Source organism: Pristiophorus japonicus, chromosome 1, assembly GCF_044704955.1.
Source record: "Pristiophorus japonicus isolate sPriJap1 chromosome 1, sPriJap1.hap1, whole genome shotgun sequence".
NCBI classification, from domain to species: Eukaryota; Metazoa; Chordata; class Chondrichthyes; family Pristiophoridae; genus Pristiophorus; species Pristiophorus japonicus.
The window spans coordinates 373,944,856-373,964,609 of record NC_091977.1 but is presented as its reverse complement, the minus strand read 5'-3'; the positions used below and the strand labels follow the sequence as shown (position 1 = coordinate 373,964,609).

At 41.0% G+C, this 19,754-nt stretch overlaps 1 protein-coding gene across 2 annotated transcripts in view; it reads right to left on the bottom strand.

Moving 5' to 3' along the window:
* The window catches only part of LOC139273864 (band 4.1-like protein 3), a 217,677-nt gene that overhangs the window by 17,409 nt on the left and 180,514 nt on the right, over window positions 1-19,754 (bottom strand). For both annotated transcript variants that reach the window (XM_070890951.1, XM_070890943.1), the window contains 7 exons: window positions 18,259-18,447; window positions 17,105-17,209; window positions 13,999-14,103; window positions 10,190-10,438; window positions 9,513-9,635; window positions 6,420-6,824; window positions 4,066-4,194 (listed from right to left, as the gene is read on the bottom strand). In XM_070890951.1, the coding sequence (XP_070747052.1) occupies window positions 4,066-4,194; window positions 6,420-6,824; window positions 9,513-9,635; window positions 10,190-10,438; window positions 13,999-14,103; window positions 17,105-17,209; window positions 18,259-18,447 (1,305 nt within the window). The remainder of the gene's footprint in view (window positions 1-4,065; window positions 4,195-6,419; window positions 6,825-9,512; window positions 9,636-10,189; window positions 10,439-13,998; window positions 14,104-17,104; window positions 17,210-18,258; window positions 18,448-19,754) is intronic.

Below are 19,754 nucleotides of genomic sequence, written 5' to 3'. Positions count from 1 at the left end.
CCTGGAGGGTGATGCACGGAGCAGTTGCATGCAATCGGTTTTTAAGTCAGTTCACGGACTCCCAGGCCGCCTCCAATTTTTGCGGTCTGGAGGAGTCCTTGTTCCACATATATGTTCCATGTGCAAGGTTGCAGCCCCTCTTCCAATATTTGAAGGGGCTGTTCCTCAAGTTCTGGTTGCACGTCAGTCCCACGCTCCTGATCTTTGGGCATCCTGTGCAGAGGGGAGCGGGCAGGTCGGAAGGCCTCCTCATAGGACTGCTCCTGGGCATGGCCATGGGGGCCATCAACTGGTTCATGCAGCAGGCGGTTGAGGGGGTCGTTCAGCCCGACTGCCTGCCTCTGTTCCGCAGGTATATCCTGGAGATGGAGCATGAGGTGTCCACCGGTACACACTCGTGGCCTTCCGTGAGAGATGGGCAGCAGAGGGACTGGAGTGCATCTTCACCCCCGGCAACCAAATTTTAATTTGATCTGTTTAATGTCTAAAGTTTAATTTGTTCATTTGTTGGTTTTGGTGCCCCTTTAATAAGGGGGCAATTGATTTACATTTGATTTACAGGTGCAACTAAAGTAGTTGTAACAAGCCCAACAAGGACAAGGACGGTTCTGAACTTGGTTTTGGATAATGAAGAGGGGCAGGTGGAAGGGGTATCAGTGGGAGACAATTTTGGTGCTAGTGATCATAATCCAGTAAAATTTATGGTAGTTATGGAAAAGGACAAAGGTGGACCAGGAATAAATGTTCTCAATTGGGGTAAAGCCAATTTTACTGAGTCGAGATGGGATTTAGCCAAAGTAGACTGGAAACGACTACTTGACGGTAAATCAGTGTCAGAGCAGTGGGAGGCATTTAAGGAGGAGATCTTGAGGTTACAGGGCAAGTATGTTCCCTTAAAAAAAAAGGGTGGGGCTAACAAATCTAGAGTCCCCTGGATGTCAAGGGACATACAGGGCAAGATAAGAAAAAAAAGGGACGCTTATGACAGATACCGAGAACTCAATACTGCAAAAACTCTAGAGGAGTATAAAAAGTGCAGGGGTGCAATTAAAAAAGATCAGGAAAGCAAAAAGAGAGAGCAGGAAAGAATGTTGGCAAGTAAAATCAGGGAAAACCCAAAGATGTTTTATAAATACATTAAGAGCAAGAGGATAACTAGAGAAAGAGTGGGGCCGATTAGAGACCATAAAGGAAATCTGTGTGTGGAGGCAGAAGACGTGGGTATGATTCTTAATGAATACTTTACATCTGTTTTCATAAAAGAGAGGGGTGATGCAGACTTTGCAACGAGGGACGAGGAGTGTGAAATATTAGACGAGATAAATATAGTGAGCGAGGCAGTACTAAGGGGCTTAGCAGCTTTGAAAGTGGATACATTCCCAGGCCCAGATGAAATATATCCCAGGCTGTTAAGGGAAGCAAAAGAGGGAATAGCAGAGGCTCTGACCATCATTTTCTAATCCTCTCTGGCTACAGGTGTGGTGCCAGAGGACTGGAGGACTGCAAACATTGTACCTTTGTTTAAAAAGGGAGAAAGGGATAGACTGAGTAATTACAGACCAGTCAGCCTAACCTCAGTGGTGGAAAAATTATTGAAAAAAGTCCTGAGGGCCAGGATAAATCTTCATTTGGAAAGACATGCATTAATCAAGGACAGTCAGCATGAATTTGTTAAGAAAAAGTCATATCTGACTGACTTAATTGAATTTTTCGTGGAAGTAACTAGGAGGGTCGATGAGGGCAGTGCATATAATGTAGTGTCTATGGATTTTAGCAAAGCTTTTGATAAGGTCCCACATTACAGACTGGTCACGAAAGTAATAGCCCATGGGATCCAGGACAAAGTGGCAAGTTGGATCCAATATTGGCTCAGAGGCAGGAAGCAAAGGGTAATGGTTGATGGGTGTTTTTGTGACTGGAAGGTTGTATCCAGTGGGGTTCCATAGAGCTCAGTGCTGGGTCCCCTGCTTTTTGTGGTATATATCAATGACTTGGACATAAATGTTGGGGGTATGATTAAGAAGTTTGCAGAGTATACTAAAATAGGCCGTGTGGTTGATAATGGAGAAGAAAGATATCAATGTACTGGTCAGGTGGGCAGAACAGTGGCAAATGGAATTCAATCCGGTTAAGTGTTAGGTAATGCTGGGGAGGTCTAACAAGGCAAGTGAATATAGATTAAATGTTACGACACTAAATTGTGTAGAGGAACAAAGGGACCTTGGAGTGCATATCCACAGATCCCTGAAGGTAGATAAGGTGATTAAGGCGGCAAAGGAATACTTGCCTTTATTAGTCAAGGAATGGAATAAAAGAGCAAGGGGGTTATGCTTGAATTGTATAAAACACTGTTTAGGCCGCAGCTGGAGTACTGCGTGCAGTTCTGGTCACCACATTAGAGGAAAGATGTGATTGCACTGAAAAGGGTGCAGAGGAGATTTACAAGAATGTTGCCTGGATTGGATAATTTTGGCTATGAGGAATGATTGGAGATGCTGGAAGAGGAGGCTAAGGGGAGACCTGATTAAAGTGTATAAAATTATGAGGGGCCTGGATAAAGTGGATAGGAAGGACCTGTTTCCCTTGGCAGAGGGGTCAACAACCAGGGGGCATAGATTTCAAGTAATTGGGTGGAGGTTTAGAGGAGATACGAGGGGAAATGTCTTCACCCACAGGATGATGGGGGTCTGGAACTCACTGCCTGAAAGGATGGTAGAGGCAGAAACCATCACCACATTTTAAAAATACTTGGATGTGCACTTAAAGTGCCGAAACCTACAGGGCTACGGACCAAGAGCTGGAAAGTGGGATTAGGCTGGATAGCTCTTGGTCGGCTGGCGCGGAACAATGGGCCGAAATGGCCTCCTTCTGTGCTGTAAATTTCTATGATTCTATGAAAAGAACATAAACAAGCATATAGTAATTAACAGAAATAAAGAACTCTGTTAAAAGTGTGCAATTGTCATGAATTGCTTAGGAGTAATATCCACCTGATTCTAATATAGATGATGTCCCGAAAGTTAGATTAGCAAAAGTGTGCTGTCTGAACTAAACTTTGCAATCAGCTGAACTATAAGTATATCTATCCACATATACCTTTATTTATTACAGCAATTTTTCTGTATCTTTTTATGTCATCATTCAAAGACAACATTAATAGACATTCCTTCTTTGCCCAGGTCGACAATGGTCTGTCATATATAGCCCTCCTTTCACTAGGTGACACAATGTAAGCTCATCAATGTGTCTCTCAGCCATTTACCTTTCAATACCAAAAACTACTACTCTCTGCTGCAGCCTTCCACAACCACAAGTAAGCTCCGCACATTTACAATATTAATATGGATATTTTTCATTTGTTCAAACGCTTTTGTAAATGTTATCGCTAACTGGCTGCTTTAGCCTGGCTCTGCTAATGTCCATGTTTCTTCAGGCTTCTTCTATGAGCTATATAGCCCACACTGGTACTTTCACTCCTGCACAGATTTCTAGCGGCTCCACACTCCATTTGTCGGCTCATATGCAGTCACAGTTCCACACCTGCATTTCCTGTCTTCAGTGACAGATTTATTGTGGCAGCAGCCCATGTGCTGACCACATCGTAGCCTCGCTGACATTGCTTGCTCACATTACCTCCCAGACCCACTCAAACCATATTCTACATGTGACCATCCAGCCCTCAAGTATAGTTCCTGGTCAAAAAGTGTCCTGGACCCATCCGATACCAGTATCGCAAAAAAAAAATTCTTGTTGCTCCTATTGTGTCCTGAACCATCCAGGTGCTATTATTCATACACATAAAAAATTGTTCATCATTGACCATAGGCAATTTACTAGTAGTTACTAAAATTTCCTTTAAATCGCTTGTGTCTATTCAAACTTCAATTGCATGAGCACTGAACGGTCATTACATAAACAGAAATAATGGCGGTTACATAAATTAAGCACGGAAAAGCTTAATACGATACCTAAACAAATAATACTAGGACCATTATTTTTAGGTTTGATTATTTCTTATAAACTGTATGAAGAACTGCACAAGGCTTCACTCAACAAACATGTTACCTTTGCCGATTCATAGGTGATTGTTTTAGTCTCTGTGTGAACTACTGGTACATCCTTGGTGCAGATTTCTTTCCCATCCTCCTGACACACACTGTCAAAGCTGACAGTTTCTGTTTTCACAACAGGTGGCTAAGTGCAAAAGGACAAGCAAACAAAATACTCAAAACAAGTATGAGCAAATAAGAACAGAAGAACATAAGAAATAGGAGCAGGAGTAGGCCATTTTGCCCCTCGAGCCTGCTCCGCCATTTAACAAGATCATGGCTGATCTGATCATGGACTCAGCTCCACTTCCCTGCCCGCTCCCCATAACCCTTTATTCCCTCATCGCTTAAAAATCTGTCTATCTCCGCCTTAAATATATTCAATGACCCAGCCTCCACAGCTCTCTGAGGCAGAGAATTCCATAGATTTACAACCCTCAGAGAAGAAATTCCTCCTCATCTCAGTTTTAAATGGGCGGCCTCTTATTCTGAGACTATGTCCCCTCATTTTAGTTTCCCCTACTAGTGGAAATATCCTCTCTGCATCCACCTAGTCGAGTCCTCTCATTATCTTATATGTTTCGATAAGATCACCTCTCATTCTTCTGAACTTCAAAGTGTATAGGCCCAAACTACTCAACCTATCTTCATAAGTCAACCCCCTCATCATAAGTGAACCTTCCCTGAACAGCCTCTAATGCAAGTATATCCTTCCTTAAATAGAGACCAAAACTGTACGCAGTACTCGAGGTGTGGTCTCACCAATACCCTGTACAGTTGTAGCAGGACCTCACTGCTTTTATACTCTATCCCCCTTGCAATAAAGGCCAACGTTCCATTTGCCTTCCTGATTACATGCTGTATCTGTATACTAACTTTTTGTGTTCATGCACAAGGATCCCCAGGTCTCTCTGTACTGCAGCACTTTGAAATTTTTCTCCATTTAAATTATAATTTGCTTTTCTATTCAGAAATTGTCATGACATTTTCCATTCTCACCATTCAGAACCTGATGGTTTCCACAGTATTATGCATGCCTCATCAGTTTTAAGATGCTTTTACACAGAGTGGTTTTACTTACTCTTTGGGAAGAGCAATTGACGAGTTACAATCCCCAATATTTCTACGGTGTCTTTTACATTTAATGTTGGGTGCTGAAGTCCATATGTAATATAGAGACCCAGAGTGTAAACACAAGGCTCTCCGTGTTTGTTTTCTAGAAAAAGATGCCTTAAACCAGTGACGGATTATTGACCCTCATTTTTGTGGGTCTATGCTGTTTTATCATGTCCCTACATGTCCAGCCATTTATGCTTAGGAATTCAGGAGATCTATGCATTTACAATTGAGTACACTCCTATAATGTTAAAGAAACTTAAAAAAAAGGTAAATTTTCTGCATTGTTCCACTCCCTTGTATTATTCAGCATAAATTGCTATTCCACACACAGACCAGCAGGGGGCCTACTCTCACTTGATGCCCAACAGAAAGTTAAACTGCTGTTAATTTTTATCTAGAAGTCATTTGTACCAAAAGAAAGCAGAGAAATGACTATAAAAGATATGTTTCTCAGACAACTGCAGAAATATTTTGGAACTCTCAAACCAGCAACCTTACTTATTCTTTTCTGCATTGAATTCGACAGTTTCCACTTCCCCCTTCCTCCCCCCCCCAATAATATCCTGCAGAATGAATTATTTAGAACATAAGAATTAGGAGCAGGAGTAGGCCATACAGCTCTTCGAGCCTGCTCCACAAGTCAGGCATTTATAATAATGTGATTTGACTATAGCAAAAAGAGACTATGAAAATCATATCAAAAATAGAAAGCATCACAACATCATCAAAAGTTAGATCAAAAGCACTGCAAGCATGCAGGAAGCAATTTGTTAAGAAGCTGCAGTAATACAGTGGCGTTTCAAAACCAGTGTGATGAGATGACATCATGCAGATAGTGGGGGGGGTCATTGTAACCTAATCTGCTCGGAGGGCAAGGGTCAGTTGGCCGTTTTACACCCTGTCTGAATTTACTTTCCACTGAAGTCAATGGAAAGTAAAATTGCACCGCTGTCCAGTTCCTGCTGGCCAAGTTGGATTAACATTACCCCCTAGGTTTCTAAACGAGAAACAACTAGGTGACAGGAATAAAAAAAGTATCAGCTATGGATAAAAAGTGCTTTAAACCACATGATTAAATAGCAATTAATTATAGCAGGTTTCTTTGCAAGCCATGTATTTCAGAGTTTTTGCTGTGATTTAAAAAAAATTAGATCCTTTCCACAGGTATCTATGGAAATATTTAGGGAAAGGAATGGATTAAGTGAGGATGATTAATGATGAGAGTTGGTAAGAGGTGAGGGAACAAGTTACCTCAAACTGAGGTTTTTCTTCAGATTTATCTGAAGGTTTGCCTGTCATTTCAGGCTGCTTCTCCCACCCTTGAGCAGAAGCAGGTCCTTCTGCAATTTCAGCAACCGCTTGATCCACTTTGGGACTCGCCATCTCCCTCTTGTCCTCTTTGGTTTCCACGGTCACCATGCAACTCAGACCCCCTGTATCACCAGATGAGTGAGCTTTGCTCGCCTCTGCTATAGTATCCCACTCAACTCCTGCCAGCTTAGCACACAGAGCGGAAGCATCCTCGCTTGCATGCACATTCATCACATGCTTCTCTTCCATCACCATTGTTTCCTGCATAACCTTCATCGTTGTCTCCTGCTCATGGATTTCATGTTGCACCACTTTGGAACTTTCTTCCCAATTCATTTCAGATTTCTAGAGGAAAAAAAAATATCTCTGCTATGACAGAATGTAGTAAAACAGAACTATTTCACTAGGGTAGCTAGTAAAAGAATTAAGTCTAAGGCACAACCATCTGCATCATCTTAAATCCCCATATGATTCACTCCATATACTCATTAAAATCCAGCTTGGAAAAGCATAGCTTTCCCATAATATTAAAATAATCAGTCTACACAAGTATTATCAAACTGTAAAATCACAGAAACTAGTGAGTACAATAGCAAATTAAGTACAGGAGACATAAATTGATTTAGTAAAAAATATTTTAGTCACTGTATTCAATCTAAAGAATGCTTTAGGTACAGGATGCATGCAAAAAAAGGTCTAATGTAATGATGAAAATGTACAGACTCTTTTAGAGCTTTGTTCAATTATTTTTCTTCCTTTTATCAGCAGATTGAAACTGCAATGTTCCACAGTGGTGCCCCCTACCCCCCAGCTCAGTGTATATGTATATATTTCAAAATTCCTCGCTAGCGTCAATCATCATGAAGTTGGCAAAGTTTTCAAAACAGAGGAATGTAACATTTTTGCAGTCACAGAAGAGACTAACCTGAGGTAAGGAATAGAAGTCAGCACTGGGATTGAAACTGATCTCCAAAGGAAGTATTTTAAAAGCCACAATGCACAATATAAGGAAGGTTTTTTTTTGCAAATAGAAACAGATAAAACAGAAGAAAGTAAATTTAAAATGTAAAATAAACGAAATGGGGGAATTACATGCAATCCACCAAACCTAATGGTTTTCTCATCTGCGCTCTGCAGACTGTAGTTAGTCTTTCATTACAAATTTTGTTGCTTTATAATGTCTGTGTCAAACTTGTAACAAAAATAATTCAATACCAGTACTGTTATACACTTTGAATTTCATCGGATTACTACCTTTATGGTTATGGCTTTTGACAATTTTTCAGGTTGAATAAGTTGAGAGTACAGGAGGTTATTGGACAAAGTAGATTTGATTTGAGCAACTGCCTCTTCCATGGAATAAATCCATACCAAAGAATGCATTCCCATCCTCAGTACTATTAAAAATCAACAACTAGACTATTATTTGAAACCAGATCTCGCTGGATTTCAATAAATTCAAAAGTAATCAAAATAAAATCAATAGAAATGCTAAGTTGATGCATCAACCTAGTCGTCATGCATTTCAGAAGCAGATGGAAAAACCTGTCAAAATTATACACACACTGACATAACTAAAGATAGGCCGAGAGTTCCCTCGGAGTTGCTCATGCGTCACCGGCGTAACCTGAAGTGCAACAGAAAACCCATTTCCACGTCTAAACAAAGTTTCTGCCACACTTCTGGCATAGCTATGGCAACGAGCAGGAGCAGCTCCGAGAATTCCCAGCATAAAATTCGTAAGGAGTCTAAACCATGTTCTTGTTCACAGCATTTCTCATACCTGCTTGTTATTGATATGTGACCTATGTACATAGGTTACTGTGGACAACATAATCTGAGGAAACAACATCACTGTGCACCTTTGTGTAAAAAAGCTTCCAGCAAATCAGAGAATAACATTTTTTAAATTCCTAAAGATTGCCAAGATTAAACTATTGCTAGTAAAACTGCTTAAACAGTAAATGTACTGCAAATAACGTGCAATTTAACTTTTCAAGAAGCAATCTCAAAATAGAGAACTTGCAATCTGACCAGATCAAGTAGCTGCAATTGTACGTTGTCATAAGCCCATAATGGACTCCATACAACCTCCCACAGACACAAATGCAATTTGTTCAGCAATGTACCTGAGATAATCTCACATTGGATAATGACTGAGGTAGCTGGAACCATTCAAATGGAGGGTGCACTACTTCCAAATTTTACTATTGAAACACTTTGTAATGCAAAGAAATTTTAAAACTTACCAGAGTGAAAGTAAATTTATGTTGTTACAAATTAAACTCGACAGCTCTGTAGCTTCAGCACAGACTTGCCACAATTCAAGTTCCTGATCACCAGCTGCTTTACTGTAAGAAAGCACCAAGTTGAGGCCAGGTATTTCCCTGCGCAGATGGAAATTTGGGGGAGAATCATTCCCAGGTCACAGTCGCAAACATCCTGGCTGCAGGTTTGAAAGTGACATTAGTAGATGCCTGGAAAAGGTCGGTCTCAGGGTGGACAAGGTTATCAACCCTCCAGGATTGCCCTCAAGTCTCCAGGAATTAGAATAATCTACTTCAAGCATCCCAGGAGAAAAATCATAAGGCCAATAAAAAATTGTTTAAACACTTTTGTTTACTAGTTATAAAAACATTGGACATGTGAAAAAAGGATGCTTCATTGACAGTCAAGAATCATCCAATTGGGGAATTACTTTCGAATTGCACCATAAGGATGGACATATCAGGCAACCAATGATAAGAATGTGGGGCGGGGCGATTTGAGGCCATGAAATGAAACCTCCAGGAATATGTCCAACTTTAGAGTTGGCAACCCTAAGGGTGGATGATGTGTGGTATGGAAAGAAAATAACTTAAAAGGATAGTGCTGTTCTCACAAAAAAGGACAGTCCTTTCAAATCCGGTTTTCAAAGTGCAGAAAAACATACTGGAGGCAGACAAAACACCACAAACAGTAAGAAGTGGAAACAACAAAAATGTATTGAGCCCATTTCAGTGCAGTGAATTTCTATAAAGAATGAAAAGACACCTGCGCCCAGCTGTATTGTGAAGCAGCCGCCCATTCCTTTGCATCCATTTTTTTTCGTGCTGAATCTATTAGATTGGAGACGTCTACACTTTTTGAGGTTACTTCAGAACCAGACTGCTTTGTCTGTGTAGACACAGAAAGACAACATATAAAAGCCAACTGATATACATGACTATGTAAACAGCAATCAGATAAAAGCTGATTAAAATATACAGCTTGACCAAGTTGCAAGAGATTAATTAAGACATATGGATAAAGCAAAACAAAAAATAATTTAGGGACACACACACACAGGCCAGAGGGTGAGGTAATAGGTTAATATGAAGGAATGTCACACATTTCAGAGGTTTTGCTAGGTCAAGGGGATGTGCAAAAGAATCCGGAATGAACCTAACCTGTGCAATAAAGTTGCAACAGAGGTGAAGGGTCTATCTGCTGAAATGCAAATGGGGTTCAGCCTGATAACGCCTGAATTGTAAAGAAATTGTGCCTAACTTAACCAGTTAGCAGTGCCAAAAATAAAATGACGAAACTATCTTTGAGGCCCACTGGCTAGGTATAAGCAAATAGCAGGTAAACTTAATGGTGGCTTTAGCTGTTTAAGCATACCGAAGCCAAGTGTCGCTTGAAAGTCATGCGGATAACTTTAGTCTGTGACAGTCAAGGGCAACAGTTACCAATAATCTTGATCCCGTTGACTCAGTAAAATAGTGTGCTGTAGCAATGGTAAACATTGGCTCTTCACCAGTCTTCCATTTGGTCATTGAGGACTCATACTTCTGCATGGCTGGCCCCATATCAGAGCTTTCAATTCCTCTCTGTCTTGCAGTCTCTTTAGGTTTCAGGCTACTTTCAGCATCATCTCTTTTTGTTTCCCCCTTCTTTGAAATGTGAGTTTCTTCCAATGTAGACAGCACAGTTTTCTGCTGTTTGACAGATGACATAAAATCTACCAATTGTTGTTGTTCTGACCAACATACATCTCTCTTCATCTTCAACTTTACTTCCTCCTCTATTCACTGGTATCAACCACTGCCTCATAATATTAGCATTTCCTTTTAGATGTTGTCTATATTGGAGTTCCTCTCTCACCCCTCCCCTACAAATTAATATTTTGTTTTCCAAATTTATGCATCATAAGACTTCAACAGTCATTTTGAACTAGGTTAGGAAGTAAATTTTTTTATTAACCAAAACCCATTCCTCTACTTCTAAAATTACAAAAATGTTATCAGCTCAAATGTATTGTTGAATCAAGAGGGTAAGTTTTTGTCTTCACTGCATGGGCAGCAATCTGGCAGAGAAGGTCGCCCACTCATTACAGAACGTATTGATTTTCATTAATCAATGGAATAAAAATTGGTGGCTTCTATAACAAGCGGGTAATCTGCTCGGTGAGATTACCGCCCACACGGAAGACAAAAATGTACTTACAGGTGTCTCCACTAAAATGTATCCTTCAGTACATGGCCCTTCAACAGTGCTTCAGTTTTGGTGTCTGGCGTGGACAGGATTTTAAACTTTTGTGCATCAAAGTGTCTTTAAAGAACTACCTTTATGCTAACATTATACTTAATAATGCATAGAAGTATTTTTTCACCCATCTGTTCTAATAATACTGATGAGAGAACTTTTGTATTCATCTGTTTCAAAGGGGAAAATGTGTATGAGATGGGCATTCAGTTTCAGAACTGAACAGGTTGTAAAGTCACAGGTTTGCAATAAACTACTACATCAATCACATCAAAGCAAATATCTAAATAGACCTATAACATTTTATAGGCTAAACACTTAGCTTGGAAATCCACCAATCTCAGCTCAGGTACAGTATATGATGAACTGAAATTGTATCTTTTGCTTGTAAACTATGTAGGCTATATAACAGGATCATAGAGTCACTGCAGACATGTATATAACATCCAAGTGCATACATTATCTCAGGACTGAGGCCAAAGAATATTCAGAGTTTCTATAGATTATTTGCCAAAATAGCCCGAACCAAAGTTACAAAATGATATTTTCTATGACTATGACTGTGGTGTATTATCCCTCCTCATCCTCTTCGCAACCTTTGACACGGTCAACCATACCCAGCTTCTTCCAAAGCCTCTACTTCATTGTCCAGCTCAGTCCAACTGCCCTTGCCTAGTTTCACTCTTTTTTGCACGCTATACATTGGGAAGGTCAAAGCCATTGTTTTCAGCCCCACTACAAACTCCTTGCACCAATTCTATTCCCATCTCTGGCTACTATCTCAGGCTGAACCAGAATGGCAACCTCAGCTATCCTACTTGACCCCAATGTCATATCCTCTCCATCATAAGACCATCTACTTCCACCTCCATAATAATACCCACCTCTGCCCCATCTCAGCCCATCTGCTGTTGAAAAACTCATCCATGCCTTTCTCTGGTTTTCGCCCCTGCCACAGTACCAAAACAGCTCTCATCAAAGTCACAAATGACATCCTTTGTGACTGTGACAAAGGTAAACTATCCCTGCTCGTCCTTCTGGACCTGCCTGCAGCCTTTGACACAGTTGACCACTCCATCCTCCTCCAACGCCTCTCCACCAACGTCCAGCTAGGTGGGACAATACTTGCATGGTTCCATTCTTATCTATCTAATCGTAGCCAGAAAATCTCTTGCAATGGCCTTTCTTCCCACTCTACCATCATTACCTCTGGTGCCCCCCAACGATCTATCCTTCGCCCCGTCCCATTTCTCATCTATATGCTGCCCATTGGAGATACCATCCAAAAACACAGTCAGTTTCCAGATATACGTTGACGATACCCAGCTCTACCTCTCCATCACTTCTCTCGACCCTTGCTTGATATCTAAATTGCCAGATTGCTTGTCCGACATCCAGTACTGGAGGGGCAGAAATTTTCTTCAATTAAATATTGGGAAGACCAAAACCATTGTCTTTGGTCCCCGCCACAAGTTACATTCCCTAACCACTGACTCCATCCCTCTCCCTAGCATCAATCTAAGGGTGAACAAGACTGTTCGCAACCTAGGTGTCATATTTGACCCTGAAATGAGTTTCCAGCCACATATCCGTGGCATAACTAAAACCGCCTTTTTCCACCGCCGTAACATTGCCCGCCTCCGCCCCTGCCTCAGCTCTTCTGCTGCTGAAACCCTCATTCATGCCTTTGTTACCTCTAGACTTGACTACTCCAACTCACTCATGGCCTGCCTCCCACATTCTACACCACATAAACTTGAGGTCATCTAAAACTCGGCAGCGCGTGTACTAACTCGCACCAAGTCACAATCACCCATCACTCCTGGGCTTTCTGACCTACATTGGCTCCCAGTTAAATGCCTCTATTTCAAAATTCTCATCCTGGTTTACAAATCATTCCATGGCCTTGCCCCTCCCTATCTCTGTAATCTTTTTCAGCCTCACAACCCCACACGATGTCTGTGTTCCTCAAATTCTGGCCTCTTAAACATTCCTCATTATAACTTCTCAACCATCGGTAGTTATTATTATTATTTGTCCCCACCAGACTTGACTATTCCAATGCTCTTCTGGTTGGCCTCCCATCCTCCATAAATTTCACCGCATCCAAAACTCAGCTGTGCTTATCCTATCCAGGACCAAGTCCCACTCACCTATCACTTCTGCTTTTACTGAACTATATCAAGTTCCTGTCCCTCAATGCCTCAAATTAAAATAAATCATAAGTGTTTAAATCCATACATGGTCGAGCCCTCCCTAACTCTGTAACCTGTCCCATCAATTCAACATTCCCCAAACTCCCTGTCCCTCTGACTTTGGTCTGTTCTGCATTTCCCCTCCCTTCTTCACTCGACCAAGATGGTGACCGCATCTTCAGCTCCCTAGGCTGTTCTGGAACTCCCTCCCTAAACATCTCCACATCTCTCTTCCCCCTAAAGAACCATCTCTCGGACCAAGCTTTTGTCACCCCTCCTATCATTTCCTTCCAAGGCTCATCGTCCATTTTTTGACTGTGCCTCTGTAATGCGCTTGGGGCTTTTTTCAATGCTAAAAATGCTTTATAAATGCAAGTTATTGGTTTTGCTATTATGTCACTGAGACTGCACAATTGAGCAAACTTGCATTAAGCACCACTGAAATAGCATTGTTACCTGCCACCAGTGATGCTGTATTAGACTAAGCAAGTTCATTTAAAATTTAAAACATTTTATCAAATGCATCGACTTGCTTTTTGCTCAGCTAACAGCTCAAGCCTCACATACAATAACAGTTTATCTTTGATCAATCATTTTTATGTTAAGGATGTTTGTGTCCAATTGAAATGTGTACCTTTGCCACGCAGCCAAAAGACAGATTAAGCAAACTTGAATTCAACTTGGCTGTCAATTACAGAGAGTTTTGCTTTTGGATTCTTAGCTGAGAACACAACATTCAGTTAAAATTTATGTTTAAATAACATGTCAACAACCCCAAATATCAATAATGTGTACAAACGTAAAAAAAAAATAGCAACCTCTCGGGGAGATGAGACTGTTTTGGTGACCACAACTTCATGCGGCACCAGAGTGCTATGACCAGCAGTTGGCTCCTTGTCCATCACCACCTCCTCTTCTTCAGCCTGATAAATCATTGAGTGAAAACACTAGTCAATTAACAAGCAAACTATATAGCATTCTATCTTCGGTGAAAGCTCCAGGTGCACAAGAGCCATGAAAATTACAAGAGGGGCAATTTTCAGAATGTGCGCTCCAGGCACAGGACTTCACCTGCCAGAAGTGCAAATTGGGAAATTATAGGTATGCTCCCCACGAATTTCCATCCATTGGTGGAAACATCATGAAATGAGAATTTTCATATGAAACATCTTTTCAACAGTCCCATTACTGTACAGTACTTTTTTGCCATAATTTTCAGATACATAACCAAAATAAAATTACTGCAGCTGTAAATTGTTGAGTAATATTATTTGTGAAAGTAATGGGCCGTTAGCATGTATAACAATTAAATATAAAACCAGAAGTACAATTCTCACCTTGTTGAAGGCCCTGGTCTGTCTGCATCCAGAATAATCTGTCACCCACATAGCGAGGGATATTGAGGTCCAGGAAAAGGTTCAGAGAAGGACCCAGCCAAATGATACATAGTTTAAGGGCCATTAGTTTTCAGAATGGGCTTAGGGAACTGTGGGCAGGTTACCTAAGCTAGATAGGTAGTGGAGGACTAGGGAGGGCTTCAATATTAGTTAAGAAAGCATAGAACTGGGTTAGATGCCAGAAAGTACTTCTTTTCACAGAGTGAGCATCCTCTAAATAGGTTGGCAGAATGTGCAGTAAGTGTGCAGGCTTTTAAAAGGGAGCTGAACAAGTTCCTGTGACTGGAAGACATCTTAAGTTATAGAAGGTATGTGGGCGAACTGGCAGTTGTGATATCAGTCACTGTGGTCTCCTGGAGTTTGCTTAATTGCCTTGGGGGGCTGAGAAGGAATTTCCTTCAGTTTTCTCCTAAACTGACCAAAGGTATTTTCTCTACTTTTATTTGCGTGATGATTGCATGGTTGAAGGGGAGGTGAGGAATGGGCCTACTGGTGCGTCCTACATGCACTAATTCAGGACAGGACTAGATTGATGAACCAGCTGATAGTCGTCTGTCCTTTTTTGTATGCTGGTGTGTTTGGATTAATACTCAACATGTTCATATTAAATTCCTCTGCCCACTATTTTATTGGGGCCATTAATCCATTCTTTTAAATAGATTGAGGGCTTAATTAAAACAACAAGCAATGTGATATGAATGTATTAAAAATTTGCACATCATCACTTGCAGTAATTTCCAGGCTCATATTTTTTGAATTGGTTAGATTTCTTTTGAGCAAACAAATTTCTATTTTATTATAATATCACGCCAGTTAAGCTCAGACCACACGGCAACAGTCCACACTGCAATATGTACACGCACAGAGGTCCGTGCAGCAGAGCTGGTCTCCAGTCATCTTAGTTAATCCTTGCCACTGGACCAAGACCTAGCTCTGTCAAGCCTGTGTGGTGGCTGGTGTGCAACGGCCACCACGTTAAAAAAATCCACGCACAGGCATCTTCCACCCTTCAACATGTAGATTGGGACCTGAAATATTGGGTCCTTCATTGAAACACCTGTAAACTCATCCCTTTTTGGCGTGGAAGCAAGTCATCCTTGATACAAGGTGCCGCCTCATCATCATCATAAGCAGTCACTCGAAACGAGGATGATTTGCTTCCACGCCAAAAAAAAGGACAAGTTCACAGGTGTTTCAATGAAGGACCCGAACTACATCCTGAAGGGTGGAAGATGCCTGTGCGTGAATTTTTTTAACGTGGGGTGGCCGTTGCACACCAGCCACCACACGGGCTTGACAGAGCTAGGTCTTGGTCAAGTAGCAAGGATTACCCAAGACAACTGGAGACCAGCTCTGCTGCACGGACCTAGTGCGCACACATCTTGCAAGGACCGCCTATGATGATGATGACTGGCAACAATGTACTATTAAGGGAAAGTACATGAAGACAGATTAGAAACCCACTGAATTAAACAGAACCTCTTAAATTAGTGAAATGCATTGAAATAAGTTTCCCTCTCAGATCAGTCTTTCAAATCATATTAGAGTGTGTACAAATTTTGCTGAGTGGATAATGCTCAATTATTAACACTGACAATGTTAAACAACAGATACATAGGCTTTCAGGATTTACTGATTTCTAAGCAAATGTTACATGAAAACATCAAAGTTGGGCCAATACGCAAGCATAAATGAACTGGATTAATCTCTTAAAAATAAATGTTTTATTATTAGCTGTTTAAAAAAGTAGCTAGATGTGAAAAGCAATAAAGGGAAAACAACTTGCATCGTAAAAGCTTTGTTTTGAAGAAAGTGCTGCACCCAAAATGTTAATTTTTCTGTTCTCTCTGCAGACGCTGACTGACCAGCTGTGTGTTTCCAACATTTTTTTATTTTTGTACTGTATTGCATTGTGCACATATTTTAATTATGGAAAAAACCCACTGATGAGGACAGATTCCACTTTGAATTCATAAGTGCTTTGTGGTATACAAGCATATTTCAGTATAGTATTAAATCAAAATAAAGGCCATTGTATGAATGCGGTGCCAACATTTTCAGTGGTAGGGTTCAACCCAACAGATTGTAAAGCAGCATAAACTGCAACTTATAATGCCATGTATCTAGCTTTAAAAGATATCCAGTGAGGGGACAGACAAGTAAAATGACAGACATCTTCCACAAAATATAGAGAATCCCCAGTTATACAACTAGTTTGTTTCCTGCAGAATGATTTTTGACTAACTTATTATTGGCAATGCTTAATTTAGTCACAGCATTCCACGTTTAACAATATTGTGCAAATGTTGATGCACTGACATTGCCACACATAGTATATATTTGTTTAAAAAAATATAATCGAAAACTTTGGACCCACTCTTACAGACTATCAGAACAGGGGCGGATTCAATTTCAGGAAAATTTAACAATAATGTCTGAATATGAAATAAGTGATGCAGGAAAGTTAAACAACATAACAACAGCTACACACAACAGTTGAAATAGCAAAATAAATCAAATGCGATACCTTTACTGGTCTTTCATCATCTTTCACCACAGAAATGTCATGTCCAGCATCACTCTGTGCATCCACAGCTTTGCTTTGTAGAGTCTCACCAGCATCCTCTTTGGTCTGGTATCAATGTTAAAACAATTCAGTAACAAATATATAAAATGATCTTTCAAACTGGGTTATATTAGAAACTGAAACATGAAGAGTTACTAGAATATCAATACATGGAAAGCATAAAGTTGTATAATCACTCCACACTTTATTTTATGTATGTTATTTATTACACTAAGGGGGTGAAATTGGGGTAAACAATTTGAATTAAATTTATCACCCGGCGAAATCGGAACCTCGATGTCCCAGAAATGGGGTCTTGGTGCATGAAAAAATATCCGGGCGATATCGGAGGCGCTCCGCAGGACGATAGCAGGGCGGAAGTGCAATGATGTTACTCAGCGCCGCACTGGCGCTGATGACGTCAGCGCGACCTAATGTGTCACAACAAGAAGGGGAGGGCCACTGTAAACTCTGCAGTCTCTTCTGTGGTGCCCACTGAGCCACCAGGGAGGGTTTCGGCCAGGCTACCGACCCGGCACCCAAGAGGGGGTTCCGGGCTGCCTGTTGGCGGCCTGACCGAACCAGTGGTCGTCAGTGTCGTGTTGACTGCAGTCAGCCGACAAAAATAAGATGGCGGCCGTGGTGCAAGCCTCTCCGCTTTAAGGGCGGAAGGGGCGCTCCAGCCACCACAGCTTTGCGACCCGCAAAGCTGTCGGTGGCATCACCCTGCGCCAACCTCACTCCCGCGGAGGGGTCAGCATGCACGGCGATGAAGTCAGTACCATGTTCTCCGCCACCCAGTGCAAAAACTATGGGGTGCGGCGCAAAGGGTTTTTGCTGCCACCATCCCGAGGCAATTCCAAGTGGGTCGCTTCCGCCACCTGCTTCCGGACAAAAAGTCCTCATCAGCCCGTTAGCGTCTCCAGGAGGCCTTTTGGAAAGGGACAATTTCAGTCCCAAATATCTTATGAAACATAATTAAGCAATGTTGTAACATATACAATTATAGCTGCATAAAGATGGACAAATCAGTGTACAAGTGTTGACAAGTATAAAGCGACATATTTCTGAATGCAACATGGAATTGGTAAAAATAACACTGCAACATAAATTACCTCTTCAGGCACAAGGGGCTCGATCATAGGCAAGTCCTCAGTCTTTGAAAAGGATCTAACTGGAGAGGCAGATAACCTCTTTTCCCATTCGTCAGGTCCACTTTCCGATGTAGATTCCAGGAATGTTCGTTTCATCTCATTTATGTTGGCATGGTGCTTAACCACCTCTTCCTGAGTTTTGTCAAAGTCCTTTCCATTAACAAAAAAAAAATCAAAGGCAAATAATTTTAGCACATCATCCTAATATCATTGTGTTCTTCAAACTATTATGGCTCTTCATTTCCTCACAACAGAAGTGTGGTATGGATAATTCATTTAATTTCAATACTTTCGCCCCCATAATTCTGCATTTTAATCATTCTATAACTTACACTTAAAAATGGTGAGACTAATTACATTAAATATGCCTTTTTTAATATAAAACATATGCCGCGTGTTGAAAGCTTCTTGAACAAATTGTATCAGATTAAGTGAAATTACCGTAAAGCTGCAGAACCTAACAAACTTGATTTTGGACAGAATTCTCCACCCCCAAAAAAGTCACCTCCCAGGATTTTGCAATTCAGCCATCTTGATGACTCAGCTGATTAAGCAATGAGATTCTGAGCCACACAAATCAGGAAAGTCCCACAATCTGTTTCCGCTGAGGTTGGTGGAAGAATGCTGCAATTCACCTCACTTCCCTGGGTGGAAAGGAGAGGGGAGGTCATACTTGGCCAGGACTCCCAATTTTAATCACTGCAACAGTTGTATTGTTGCCTGTGACCCAATAGTCTGTCTATACTGATATGGAGGATGATACTTCGAGTAGAGGGTTAATGGTGTCAATGCAACTCTAACCCAGGGCGAAGTTAGAGCTTTCCAACAGGAAGTCAAAAAAAAAACTTTATCATTCGTTTTATCAAACATTGCACCAATATAAACTGCTTAAGCTTAATATAAGCATAAAAATTAACTGGATGTTATTGCTAAGAACGTGTGTTAATTGACACGCTATTCTAGTTTAAAAATAAAAACAGTCTTTGCAATGCATGTTGCTGCCAGTAAAAATCAACATCATCCACTATTTCAACAACCACACATCACATGCCATAAATGCCAAAATAAAAGCATCCCTTGTAGATTGGAACACATGATACTTTGTGATCTGGCGAGCCACTGGTAGTTTTAGCTTGATCATTTCAAGCAGTACCACTCTCCTGCTTCACAGGCAAATTCTTCTATTACTCTAGTATCATTCTGGAAGGTAAAGGAAGCTTTGAACTCCTCTTTGTCACCACTAGCACCAATCAATCCCTCCACATGCTCCACTCATAAATCTCAGTCTTGTTGCAATGAGGCCCAGGACACCTTTGTTTTCAACATTGATGCCATTCACTCAGCCACATCTGCCTCCCTTCCTAACCTAAACCTGTTCCCTTACACATAGCAGCTTTTCCCCAGCCCTCTCCTCAGTTGATTAATTTCCTCCAGAAGTCCACCCCCTACTCCCTTAA